The 14,332-nt window shown below is 47.0% G+C and overlaps 1 protein-coding gene across 4 annotated transcripts in view; it reads right to left on the bottom strand.

The window, feature by feature from the left end:
• Window positions 1-14,332, bottom strand: part of CDK5RAP2 (CDK5 regulatory subunit associated protein 2) — a 170,673-nt gene that overhangs the window by 20,839 nt on the left and 135,502 nt on the right. For all 4 annotated transcript variants that reach the window (XM_037492736.2, XM_054689307.1, XM_037492734.2 and 1 more), the window contains 5 exons: window positions 11,437-11,556; window positions 6,841-6,957; window positions 4,733-4,922; window positions 3,420-3,541; window positions 2,159-2,407 (listed from right to left, as the gene is read on the bottom strand). In XM_037492736.2, the coding sequence (XP_037348633.1) occupies window positions 2,159-2,407; window positions 3,420-3,541; window positions 4,733-4,922; window positions 6,841-6,957; window positions 11,437-11,556 (798 nt within the window). The remainder of the gene's footprint in view (window positions 1-2,158; window positions 2,408-3,419; window positions 3,542-4,732; window positions 4,923-6,840; window positions 6,958-11,436; window positions 11,557-14,332) is intronic.

Raw genomic sequence — 14,332 nt, forward strand, 5'->3', positions numbered from 1 at the left:
CGAACACAGGGCTGTGGGAGCTCAGGGGTGCTGGCAACCCCGAGGCGGGAGGAGCAGAGGCAAGGGCACAGACACATAAGCTGCCGTGACCCACGCAGGGAGAATTAAACAACTCATATGGCTGAGCCCTGGGTCCAGGGCAGGAGGTGGCGGGGTGCAGAGCAGAACTGTGAGGGCTGTGGGGACACACTGCAGGGCAGGGCAATGTTGAGCTGGAATCTGTTTTGGGCTGCGGGGTGAGTGGGTGAAGACCATTGCTTAACCCACATGAGAAAAACGACCCAACGTAGGGCTTGAGAACTTGAAATAATATTAGGAGGCCAAACCAGGGCGATGTTGTGCAAGCTGATCTGCATGATTTATCATTCAGAAAGCACATTCGCACCTGAACTCCCAGGAGCTCAGTGGACAGGAGGGCAGCATAGTTCAGACCTCATGGAAGAGGAGACCAGGGCAGAGACAGGAAGTGATCTGCCTAGAGCCGCACCGTCCCCCCCGCCCCCACGCCCCCGGGAGTGGAGGGCAGAGTGAGGACTGTGTCCAGGCCTTGGGATACCCTCCTGGCTCCTTTCCACCAGGCACCTCCAAGGGTGCAGAGCGATTCCAGATGCCAAGGAGTCAGGGCATCAACTCCGTGGAGTTGGCCCCTGAGAGGGATCGCTTTCTGCTAAAGATAGCAGCCTTAAGAGCAGAGCACAGGAGCACTTAAACACAGTCCTGAGAAGTTGTTTGCAAAGGAAGAAATGCTGCGGCCACCTACGATATATTCAAATCAAAGCAGTGGAAGACTTTCTGAGGAGGCAGCACTGTGGATTCTGAACACGCACTTTCCTGGATGCCTCTGGCGAGGCTCGCCCAGGTTTGATCCTGGACAAATTTCACAAGCAGGAAAAGGCTGGTAATGGCCCCCTCGTTTCAGTTGCCAACTTCCCTTCTTGCACATCCCAAGCACTGAACCATTCTGCCTGCTTCAGTCTCCCCCTCACCCCAATTTCCTTGGTCCTATCTCAAAGCACCAAAAAGGGCCAGGAGCAGATCGACAGTTAAAACAGCAGTGTCCATCACGGACTCACATCCCAGGCAGAAGGCATCCAGCTCTCTGGTGGCTGTATATTACTTTGTAGTAAATCTACAAAGGTTTTCCTCCTTTTTTAAATACAAATTCAGCTTTTTGGTTAAAATTTTTAAATCCTTATCAAGGAGAAACCTATGACCAAGCACTACAAGTTCTAAGGCAGGTTGACAGGGGCCCTGTAACAGACTTTCATTTCTGAAAATTAAAGGCAATGGACCTAACTCCCAATCCAAGTAAAGATAAGTCTAAACTTTTGTATGAGACATTTATAAGGTACGTCGGCATTCCCCATCCCCACTGGATGTTTGTGTCCACTCTGCGGGCTTTAGGATGATGTCCCCCAGATTCAGTCTTGAGAAAGTCAGGTGGTGGCTAGGAACAGAACTGAACTCAGAGCTAGGAGGTGGTTTCTAGCTCCAGCTCCGCCTCCGACTTGCTATGTCACTTAGGGCAAGTCTAGTTCTTTCTGGACCTTAGTTCCTTCGTCCACAGAGCAGCAAGGATGGCCTGGTGGAGTGCTTTAACTATTTGCAGGTTTGTTCCCAGTCCTGTGCTGGGCAGCCAGCAGAGAAGTGGCTGAGCGAGCCCAATCTTGCCCCCTCCCAGCTCACAGGGCCTTCCCAGCTCATAGGCCTTTATAGGCCAGGCAATAAACCCACCAGCAAATGCAAAGCAGAACCACTTCATAAACTACCAGCAAGCTTTCTAGATCCCAAAAGGCAGTGACAGTCACAGGAAGAGGGTTGGGCTGCTCTCTTTTAAAGACAGTAACAGAGAGTGAAAGGGATTTTCAGCAGTGGAGTCACAACGTGGGAAGAACTAGATGGATGGGAGGAAGCAAGACCCAAGGCAAAGGGGGCAGCTGGAAGCCGGAGCATTCTTCCCTGAGAATCACAAGGCCCCAGACAGAGACAACATCTTTTTGCCAAAGGTGACAGCTAATTAGTGGTCAGGTCCCCTGGCTTCCAGAGCAGAGCATGTCTGCTGTCAGTGGGAAGACACCTCTGTGGGGCAAGGGCACCGTTCAGGAGCCCACATGTCCCACAGGCAGCACTTCACAGTGGGCAGAGGCAGGAGCAGTACCATGTTTGTCTAGCTGAAGGGGCTGCTCGGAGACGGACAGGGCTTGGAGATCCGGGGTGAGTACTGCTTCTGGAGCCTTCTGCCCACTCTGTGCCAGCTGCTCCTCCAGCTTGCTCTGCAGCGTGCTGTTGGTTTCGATGCTCCTTTCCAGCTGTGCCCGCAGAGCCTGGATCTCTGTAAGGAGGTCGTGCAGGTCACTGAAAGGGTCCTGCCCCCTGCAGCCTTCTCCTGACGCCTCTGCTCCGGCCTCTGTGAACATGTGCAAAGGGAACCTTGACATCTTCCACCACCGAAGGGTCAGTCATCAAAGGAGCTCAGCAGTGTTTTAAATGTACCACCATAACCCGCCCCTTCCTAAGAACTAGGTACAATTTAAAATAACAACTTGACTTTAAAAACAAAAATATTGGCAGGCTTAATTGCTGCTATTCCACAGGCTAAATAAGAGCTGGAAATTAATTTTCGCTTCTGGCCATAAAAGCCTTGCAAATTGCACACCAAACCCCGAAATTATGTATAGTAGTAATAAAATCTATTTGGGCTAGAATTATAGAATGAAAGGGGCTGATTTTAAGAGCTACAGTATATTAAAAAGCACAAAAGCAAGAATAAGAAAAGGAACTTAAAGAGAAAATGAAAGTTGTGACCCTTTTCTAGATAAACTTTCAGTAGGGAGAAACCATCTAGAAAATTAGTTAAAAAAAAAACCCAACCACACCTCAAAATTGATTCTGAAACATTAGACTTAGTCAAGTCGCTCCTATCAGGTATCTCTTATCAGGAAACACAATCAATGGGCCAGAGCTAACAACTGTCTCCAGAGCCACGGCCAGCACGTAGTAGGGATGCTCTAAGTATCTGCTGAATGAAAAGGCAGAGCGAATACATAGCAGCAGGAGAATGACAATAAAGTCATGTCCTGAGCATCTCCCATGTGCCAGCTATGGTGCTGGGACTTCATGTGCTTTCAATTTTCACTCAACTCTACGGAGCAGATATTATGAGACACATTTTCCAGAGGAAGGAAAAGGCCCTCGGGGTGAGGGCATTACGGAAGGTCACAAGGCCAGGCACGAGGCACTGAGAATCCAAGCTAACTCCTCAGCCCAAGTCCTTGTGTTTCCTGTGGCGTCTTCAGAAGAAGACGGTGCCAGAGCACTTGCTTCCTCACATACCACACTCCCCAAGAGGCAAGTGTGGGGTGTGAGGCTCAGAGAAGAGCCCAGTATGCAGCTCCCAGCCCACTCACTAGGCCCAGTACCTTGTGCTCCCCTGTGCTCCTCGTGCAGCCTCTCGTACACCTTCAGCTCCACACGCAGGGACTGGAGCAGCTTGTCGTTCTGGCAGAGCAGCTGCTCCCTTGACTTCAGCTCCTCCTGCACCCTGAAAAGACCCCACCGGCATGAAAGGAGAGGTTACCTCCAACTTGGGGTGACTTACCCAAACCCCACAGAGAGGTCAATTCCACCCTCAGCCAGAGCAGTGTGGACAAAAGAGATGCGTGACACGTCCTCTCATGTAATCTTCACAGGCACTCCAAAAAGTATGTGCCTTTGAGCCACCAATTCATGGACATGAGGAAGTGAAGCTCAAAAAGACTAAGCCTCACTCAGGGATGCAGAGCTCAGAAGAGGAGCCAGGACTGTGTGAAAGCAAAGATAGTGACCTTGGGGCCTCCCTGGTGGCACAGGGGTTGAGATGCTGCCTATGAAGCAATCTGTAGCCACTGCAGCACAAGTTTGATTCCCGGCCGGCCAGGGAGAAACCCACATGGCGGGACAGACCTCTCCTGTCTCGCCCACTGCTCCCCTCAGCAGTGTACTTCGGTCTGTCTGCCTGTTCTGTTCCCTGCTCTGTGTCTAGTGAATCCTCTCACCCCCCACATCTCTGGCCTGTACCCCAATTCTTGTATAAAAATAAACAAATCTTTAAAAAAATAAAAAAGACAGTGACCTTGCTACATCCCCATTGTACCCCGGTAACTGGGGGTGATGTCAGCAATGCTAAGACACTGAGAACACGTGGGACAAGACAGCGTCTAAGGACAAAGCTGCAAAAGAGCGGCTGACATGACTATCATGCTCCAAGTCAGACTCAAATCATTCCTCTGCTTGGATTCTCCCAGAGGCCTCCTCTGTCACTCAAAGCAAAACCAGAGAACTTTTACATGCAGCCTACATTGGTATGCAGCCTCCTCTCTGCCCTCCTCCCCACAGCCTCTCCGTCCAGTGCACAGCCTCCCTGTCTGCCCCACACAGGCCAAGCACACTCGCCCTCAGGGCCTGGCCCTTTCTTCCCTAGACAATCTACCTCAGGGATTGGTGGGGCACACACGCTCACACGCTCACGGTGTCCAGAGTGCTGCTCACAAGGCATCTTTTCAGATAGGCTTCCCTGACCCACCCTTAAAAAAGAGCAGTGGCCCCAGGCCTCCGCCTGCTTAGATGACTTTGCTCAATGCATTTCATTTCCACCCAAGGCTCCTGGGGCACGGGGCAGCCTCCTGGTTTTGGGACCACACCCCACGGCCTAGACAGGGGCCTGGTCCACGGGGCGCAGACACATCTGCACTACCTGCGCAGCTCGCCGCGGCTGTGGCAGACCTCGCTGAGCAGCTGCTGGTTGTGCTTCTCCTTCTCGCCCACTTGCCTCTGCAACCGTTCATTTTCTCCCCTTACACAGGCATATTCTTGTTGAAGATGCTCGAGGTTTGCCATCTTCCTGGAGAGAGACTCTCGTAATTTTTCATTCTCCTTCTGTTTATCTGTAAACACAAAAAAGCACCACTAGGAAGAGACACCATTTGTTTTTTCCAACCTTATTACGTAAATACAGCACTTCAGCTGCAGCACTCCAAGAATACAAAAGAGAATGAGATTTAATCTGGCATTTATGATTTTGGCATTCCAATTATCTTATGTATTTTGGGCAGATAAATCTGTCAACATCAAGGCTACAGATTAAACTTCACTGGGATGAAATGGGTCTGTTTAATTTTCTATTAAATAATGGGCCATGTAAACCTAGTTACTTTGCCTTCACATAGCAAACAGTTGGTAGAAATAATAGAGGCAAAAAACAGGGCCCCAAACTCTAGCCACAGTGTGGGAGACGTCCACAGGACCCCTGCAAGGAGGCCAGCAGGCTGTGCAAAGGGCACCCTGAGTCCACTGACTCCTCTGGCTGTGAGGACAGCGCCTCCCTGAGGAACAAAGTACACTGAGCACAGAGATGCAGTGGTCAAGGGCATGTTCAAGGACAGCTCTCCTGTTTGCTGACTCTAGAACCCCAGCAAGTTTTTTCGCTTCTCTGTGCATCAGTTTCCTCATCCTCGTCTGTGAGGATTAACTGATAGCTCTACATGAAGGCGGCACACAGGGCTTCTCCTGCCCTCTGGAGTTGTGCAAGAACCACAGGCTGGAGTTTGCGGGGCCACCACTGGCATGACTGCAGCATGCGCTGCAGGCCTCTCTCCCCAGCCAGCCTCCAGCATAGGTACCATTGTCCTCCCACCTCTTGGATGAAACTCAGGATCCAAGAGGTTAAGATTTCCCGAAGGTCACACAGCCATCCATGGCAGCGTCACGCTTCAGACCCACATTTCCTGATTCTACTCTTAAACTCACAGCATGATCTTTTCTGAGCAAGCTTTCTCCTCCCCCTCAGGCTCCAGACACACTAAGTGCCACAGAATTCCCGACTGGTCTGTCTCCCCCACCTTCAGCCCTGAGGCCTTAGTCTATTCAAAAGGCTGTGTCTCTTGAAAGCACCTTAGTCACCCTGGCTAACCCCTACTTATCCTTCAAGACTTAGCTGTGGAAGACCAGCTTCCCCTAGGTCAGAACCCTCTCCCAGATCCCACAGTTCCCTGAATTTGCCTCTATCATGACTAATTCTCACACTAACTGCTATGGGTAGCCTGTCTCTCCCATCAGACCACAAGTCCTCTGACAGAAGGAACCAGATCTCACTAACTCTGTATCAGGCCTACCCAGCTTAAAACATAGAACAGGAGCCAAGAATGCCGGCTGAGTGAATAAAAGATCTGCAGAAGTCCATCTTCTTGTCATCCCTTAAATTAAAATCAGCATCAATATCCCCCACAGAAAGAGAGCAAGCTGGCCAGGTTATACTTCCACCACCATCTGGCTCTGTGACCACAGGTTGGTCAATCATCTAGGCCTTGGCTTGTTAGCTATAAAACAGGAATAACATCTTTCCAGAATTATTTTAAATAAATGAGGGATAATGAAGTGAAAGCCCTCTGAGGGTGAAGCTCCTAGTAGAAAAGGGTTCGTCATAAGAAATGACGGAAATGCTTCCCTGGCAGCAGGAAGTCTCTGGCTGAGATCTGGCACATATCCAGCCTTTCTATCTTCCACCATGAACTAAGACGAATGAGAGGGGACTATAGAGAGAGAGCGGGTGACAAGAAAGTAATAACATTCACTGAGACTCTGTGAGACCCCCTGCTGCGAGCTTCCAGTTTCTAATTGGTGTAACAGCCCTATCAGGTATTCCTATTTCACAGCTAAGAACACTGAGGTTGGGAGAGGTGAAATGACTTGCCCAAAGTCTCAGAGCGACAAGGTATGAATAGTTGGTTAGACTTCAGTGCCTGCACCCTCCCTCCCACAGGAGGCCACTGGGCTCCAGCCTGCAGGGAATCCTGTAACTCTCACCTCTGGATCCTTTAGCGAGCATTGTATTAAGGGCCTGGTTCTGCTTCCTCAGGAAATGAATTTCTGATGTCAGAGAATTATGCAGTTCTGAGCCATAAGCAAAGACGTTTGTAGACCCTATAAAAAACACACAGTCTCCAGGTCAGCATGGAAGGAACTTTCTAGAAAAATTTTCAACAATGAGGAAACACAGCATGCAATGAAAATCACTCCTATGAACTATCTAAGGTATTACCAGAACCCAAAGGGAAAAGAGAGGGCGTTTGAAAGGAAGCAAAAGGGGGCTCCTCCCCATCTCGCCTACCCACTCTTCACCCCACCTCATAGTGAACAAAACAGGAGACTTGGGCTAGAGGTGGGGTGAGCGGGTGACCTCCACATGTATCTCTCCTGAGGTCTAAACCCTCAGTTCACCCCTCCATGGAGTCTCCCAGTCCACAGAGCCAAGGCTGAACCCTTTCCACTTTCTCCCTCATCATTCCACATCTGCCTTCTCTCCTGTTTCTTGCCTCTGGAAATGGGATCACTGCCCCTAATCCGACCTAGAAACCTGGGGACCATCCCAACACCTCTCTCCCACTGCCCAATAAGACAACCAGAACCTCAGCCTCCAAAATGCTTCAACCCCTGGCCCACTCTCTTCTGTCCCTATAGTTCAGGCCCTAACCTCCCTCCCTGCTACCCACCACAGTGATAATCATCCTACCACTGGCCCTTCATGCTATTCTCTGCTCAAAAACATTTTAAGACATTTGCTCAAAGACCACTGCGAAAGACAAATAGCAAACAAACCTAAACGGGATCCAAACTTCAGATCACTATTATTTAGCTCCATCCTCATGGCTCCAATCTCAACACAGACCCCAGTGTGCCCTCAGTGGCCCACACTTATCACATGGTTGCACACCTCCCTGACTGTGCAGAACAAGATACTCTCTTTGCCTAGAATGCCCACCACCTTCTTCACTTATCAAAATCATACTCATCTTCAACTTGGCATTCAAATTCATGGTCTCTAAGTATATGCTAAAAAGATCAGGATCTAAAGCTGGGCAGACTAGATTTGAAGTCACTTACAAATTCTGGTTGATTATATCATCTCCCCAGACCTTGGTCTAAGTTCTGAAATCCTACTCCATCCTCTGGCCAGAGATCTCCCTCAGCCCTCCAGCTCAGCTCTCCCATCTCTGACCTTTCTATGTCTGCATGTTCAGGTTCACAGCCACACTCTGGGGAGCATCTCCAGAGAGCACAGTGCTCTCCACATGTGGCAGGGGCTTCCCTTCCTGGCTTCCTTCTTGACTGAGTCTACTGCACCACAGAGCCAAAAGGCTAGACACCTTCTCTCCTGCCTCCAGTGCAGCCAGAACCTGGTCATGTGCCTCCCCAGTCAGTACAACCTTTTTTTTAAAAATATGATTGATTTATTTATGCATACAAGAACTGGGTTACAGGCCAAAGATGTGGGGGGTGAGAGGATTCACCAGAGACAGAGTGGGGAGCTGAACAGGCAGATCCACTGAAATACACTGCTGAGGGGAGCAGTGGGTGAGACAGGAGAGGTCTGCTGCGCCATGTGGGCTGCTCCCTGGCCGGGGATCGAACTTGTGCTGCAGAGACTGCAGATAGCTTCACAGTGTGGTGCTTAACTCCTTGCACCACCAGTACAACTTAACAGAAGCCAGCTGGGGGCTTCTGGGGAAGCTTTCCCACTAGACATAAAGAGGAGGGCAGGGAAAAGCTCCGCCCTCATCTTTCCCATGCTGTGGACACTGTCCTGAGAAGACACGACACTGGTCATCACTGCAGCCATCACAGGAAACCCTACGCCCTGCTGTCACTGAGCCATTAAACCTGCCTTGCAGCAACCTGCCTCAAGATTTCGTATGATGGAAGAAGACAAGTCCGTGTTGTTCATACCACTCTAGTCACTTCCTGTTGTCTGCAGCTGGAAGCATCCTGTGCACCCTTGATTACCTATAATACTCAAACTCCCTCTAAGGAAGGACTGATATCAGGTCTCCCAGAAGCTGAAAGTTCATCCTCTTTCTGCTCTATAGTGCTACCCATTTCTCATGTCAATGAATCACTTATCACAGTGTTATGTTTTTTTTTTTTTAAATTTTATTCACCTATGTAGCTCCCACTGCCTTCTTCCACTCTGCCCTACGAGCTCTGGTGTTAAACACCTGGGTTTGAATCATGGCTACAGCTTCTTAATAGCTGCATGACCTCGGGCAAGTCACATAACTTCCTTAAGTCTTCATTAGCTCAATAAAAATGATCGATGCTGTTATTATGACAGCCATTACCATCTGCCTTAATATCACGACCCATGTTAAGCTAGAGCCAAAATCGGACTAAAGAGCAATCTGGATGAACTGGAAAAATGCGACAGAATCAGTCTCTGACCATAGCTGAAGTGGCCTCTTTTCTAAGGGACAATCAGACCAAAGAACAGCTCCTAACAAAAGCTGAGTTCGTGGGTCCACTTGTGATGCTCAGAGGCCAATCTCCTCTGAACAACATTACTATAAACCTGCGTAACCGGTGACAAGCTGAAAGACCTAACACACAAAATGACAATTTTTAACAATATTCCACCTCAACTTTACAAAGAGCCAGGCCTTTCTCAAACCAGCTTCCAAGTTGAATATTTCACGGCAGGGGGGAGGTGGAGCCACTTTCATTTCTTTGTCTTTTCAGAGATTGTGACAACATGGTGAGAACAGCGTGTCTCTCCACCAGCGTAAATACTTTATGAATGCCTCTTTGTAAACCTTCCAGTCAGAGTGAATTACTCTCCAGAGCAATTGCCTGCTCCGTTGTCGCTGGTGGCCATTTGAGCCCCCAAATAATTCTATAATTGGATTTACCAGGGAAAATGTAAAACAGAATGAATCTAATTCAAACATTGCCAAGAGTGAATGCGAAGGACTTAGGCATGTATTTCTAGCCTGTGTTTGATATGACTAATAACTACTCAGATTAATCAATTTCCCTGAGGGCGAGAAGGGGACAGTACAGGATAGGGGTGGGGAGACAGTAACAGAACCATTTTGTTTACCTTGCAAACTGCAGCATGTACAATATTTTGGAAAGATGTTCTTTGAGGCTGATGGCTACAATGGGATAGAGGAATGAGAACTGGGCTAGAGGTCCAGGGATTCCAGTACTGCCACTGAGTACATCTTTCTAGAACTCTGCTATCTCATCTCTAATATGACATTTGTGTTCCTACCCACAGCAGAGCTTTGGGCTGTTAAGTACTGTTATACAAAAATAAAATTGCAAAATAAAACTGATAATTATGATGAGAATAGTCATTTCTTGTTCAGTTGGTGGGGGGGGGGGGTGTCACTTGCCTGGACTCACAAAGCTACAGACAGAGGTGCTGGATTCCACAGCCAGCTCAGTCCAACTGCCAAGCAAACTCAGATTTTTCCTAATGCACAGAGTGACTCTCAAGTTCCATTCCCCACAGGAGGAAGACACTCTCTTTGCAGCAACAAGAAGTCTAAAACATACTGTTTGGTCAAAAAAGGGATAGAAGAGTGAACATAGTGTATTCCATGTTTTGAGTGAGGGAGAGAATAAGAACACATATTTGTTTTTGCATTGAAAAAACAGTAAGGATGCAAAGAAAACTATCAAAAGAGAGAGAAGGAAGAATGGAAGTAGTTGGTATAGAATAGAGGTATTAATTTTTTTTATTTATTTAAAGATTTATTTATTTATACAAGAACCGGGGTACAGGCCAGATTCGCGGGAGGGGGAGAGGATTCACCAGAGACAGAGTGGGGAACAGAACAGGCAGACTGATGAAATACACTGCTGAGGGGAGCAGTGGGTGAGATAGGAGAGGTCTGCTGCGCCATGTGGGACCCTCGCCGGCCGGCCAGGATCGAACCCATGCTGCAGAGGCCTGCGGACAGCTTCATAACGCTGTGCTCAACTGCCTGCGCCACCAGGGGAGGCACTAGAGGTATTAATTTTTGAACCATGTGACTATCTTGCCTATGGGGGGGGAGTATACTTTTAAGTTCGTCATGGAAGAACATTCCATTCGTAGCTGACTGTGGTTCTCAGAGACTTTGTGACTGGTATGTGCGATTTATCAGATTGGTAAAATGCTAACACTTTCATTATCCACTACTCACCAAAAAAAAAAAAAGACTGCTTTGTCTTATCTTGAAACACCTATCCATTTCTCTACAGCTTCCAAAGTCAAAGGAGGAGCCAACCATATCTCAGGATGCCAGGGGCTGGGGGCTTCTTTACTGACAGGCAATTAACATTCATCAAGTACCTGCTCTGTGCCAGAGACTGGGGGGCATGCTACTTAAGTCAGCTCACTTAATTCTTATCACAACTGGAGAAAATGGGAATTATTATCTCCCTTTAAAGATTATTATAACTGAGACTCAGCAAGATTAAGTGAGGTTACCCTGGCAGCATAAGCAGATAGTTAAGGTTTGCACTGAAATCTCTCCAGCCACAAGTTCAATACTCTTCCCGATACAGAGAATGCTTTTCCAGACAAGAGCCTCACACATGTTGCTCTTGGGGTGGACACTGCCCTCCAGGATTCCTTACCTTGATCAAATTCAGAACCTTGCCGTTCCAGTTGTCTCCGTAGCTTCTCATTTGTTTTAATAGATTCTTCTAAACGTTTTCTCAAACTTCGAATTTCTTGTATATGTTCCATTAGTAAGTCTACGGAAAAGAACACATTTTTAATTTAAAGTCTGATGCCCCCCACCCAAAATTGAATAATTTACAGATTATGCAGTAATCTTGAAATTCCAAGTGGTACTGGATGTATTAAGATGGTCAGTAATTGGCAATTCTTTCTTAGGCAGGACGAGGCTGAGCTGTTGCCCACAGCCCACTGACATGTCTGTAATGGTTCCCTTCAGGCCTCCACCAGGAAGACATTTACATCACATGGAAAAACTATATTCCATATAATTTTAATGCTAACTCTATGTAGCCTTTTATCCTTCTAAATATCAAATAGTACTTTAAAATCTTCCTTATGGTGAAATTAACAGATCACTTTCAAGTTGGCTTGAATTGCCTGAGAGTTGATTAAACTACCTTCATAATGAATCTAGATTATCTTTGAACTAATTCTTTGAAAAAGAGTATGTTATCCATTTATCACTTACTAACTTAAGACTTAAAAACAAAGCAAAATAATAACCCCAAAGCTAGCGAGAATGGTAAGGAGGGTGCTCTGAGTACATGCTGCCAGCATTGAGTATAAATATAGGAACTTCTGGAATTATTTTTATCATTAGCCTTAGAAAGGTTATTTTCAAATGTCTTTTACCAAGTAATTCCACTTCTAGGAATCTAGTTAAACAGACTCCAGTGATGCTGACAACCATTTGCCAAAATGCACGAAAATATTCATCTTAGCACTATATGTAACAGTGCGAATTGAAAATAACTTCAATTATTGTATTATATCTACTATGATGCAATATTACACAGCAGTCAGAATACTATCATGAAGACCATTTAAGATCATGGGAAAATACAGAAACAATGGGTTATTCAGCATTATCTACAATCTACTGAAAAGTCTACAGACAGACAGACATATCAAAGGAGACACACCTAGGTATCGGCAAAGGCTACCTATGGATAGCAAATTGCGTTTTTCAAAAAGTCCATGTTACATCTAAATATTGAATAGTGTATAAAATTTTTAATTTTCCAAATTTTCCAACACGAGCATATATTCTTTTATCAGGCTCTGATGCATCTCACTTTAACAAAGAAAAGAAGGAAGCACAGTTCCACTCTAGAGGTAGGTTCCTAGAATCAGTTTTTAAAGCATAATCACATTAAGTATCCAAAGGCAAAACTAATGTCTCTAATTCATCAATTAGGGTACACTCAGTATGTCTCAGTAATGTTTGTTTTAAAACATTATACTAATGTTATGACCCAGTTTTAATTCCTCCAAAATGACTTTCATTTAAAAGTAGCACAATGTTACAGATCTTTTCCTAATTAAATACTAATTTTGTCATGAATTTGAATGTTTATGAGATAACTTAATTCCCAGACCTTCAGCTATCTCCTATTAATGCCAGGAACGTGTGAGTCGTCTGGTGGAATGTTGGAGGTCCTCACGGCAGCCCAGTGCTCAAGTCTTCAGTGAACACCTGGTGGACACAGCACTGCCCCTCCCATGGCTGCCCTGCTGCCCCGCACACCTCCCCGGGGCCAGGCAGGCTGGGGGGAGGCAGGAACTTAGCTGTTCTGGTTCGGCCTTCCCTGCGGCTTACCCACGCCACTCATGCCGGCTTCTGGGGCCATAGCGTCCAGCTGCCATGGCACAGGCCAACTTCCACTGAGTCTGACCGGGAAAGGGCCTCAATGAAGCACTCCCAGTGGAACTGGACACCACTTATGAATTATGCAGCTCTAACCCAAAAGAAGGAAACATTACACTCACCTTTGTGAAAATGGGAGGACAGTACCTGTCCTCTTACAACAACTGCATTCTGACAGCTCCCACTTTAAAACCAAAAATTCTGTAAGAAGCAACCACTTAAAACAATGTGCATATCTTTTGCTGAGTGTTCTGATTTATAGAATCTAGGTTAAGAAAATGCCCCAAAATAGAGGAAAAGCTTCCTATTCAAACCTATTTCCTACAGCACTGTTCACAACTGTGAAATTTTAGAAATGTTCTTTGATGAACTTAAATATTCATCAACAGGGAACACAAAGAAAACTGTAGTTCAGCCATTCACTGGACTGTTCATAAAGTCACTGAAAATGATGTTATATAACAACATGTCAGAAGCTTATGATGGGATGTTAAGGAAAAAAATACTATATAATCTCTATCAGGTAATAAACATGACAAGAAGAAAAAGAGATGTAGAGTTGAACAGTCTGAAGAGACGCTAAGTGGATTAATTAGGATGGCTCCAGAGACTCTGGTCCCCTCATCCACCAGGAGGGCATGGGAAACCAAGGTCACAGGTCCCCAGGAAAACCTGCAATAAAAGAGATGCCTAAAAGGTTCTGCATTGGAAACAAACCAAGGCTGGCGTGGCAGACTGGGTGGAGGAGGCACAGAACAAAGAGAGGCAAGAAGAGGAGGAGGAAGCACCGGGCACCACAGCAGCAGGTCTGTGAAGACAGGACCTCACATTCTCCGACTCAAGGGGCCTAGCCTGCTGCCCTGTGCTCCCCACCATGCTCCCATTCCTCCAAGCCTCAATCAAGTCTGCTCCTCCCACAAGGTGCTGTGGGGGTGGCCTCAGGGCTCTTGGGAAGGGGCTCTTGAGTTCCCAGACGGACAGATCAAGCACAGAAGGAGGTGGCATCAGGGACAGGGAACCAAGTCACAATCTGACCTAAGTCAGGAAAACCATAAAGTCAGAAATAACCGAGGGAAACCAAGCACAGAGCTCAGAGGGACACAGCCAGAGATCACACAACAGCAAGCAAAGTGACCAAGTGC

The sequence above is a fragment of the Talpa occidentalis genome, unplaced genomic scaffold (genome assembly GCF_014898055.3).
Source record: "Talpa occidentalis isolate TD23 unplaced genomic scaffold, MPIMG_talOcc4v2.1 talOcc4.7, whole genome shotgun sequence".
In the NCBI taxonomy this organism is placed as follows: domain Eukaryota; kingdom Metazoa; phylum Chordata; class Mammalia; order Eulipotyphla; family Talpidae; genus Talpa; species Talpa occidentalis.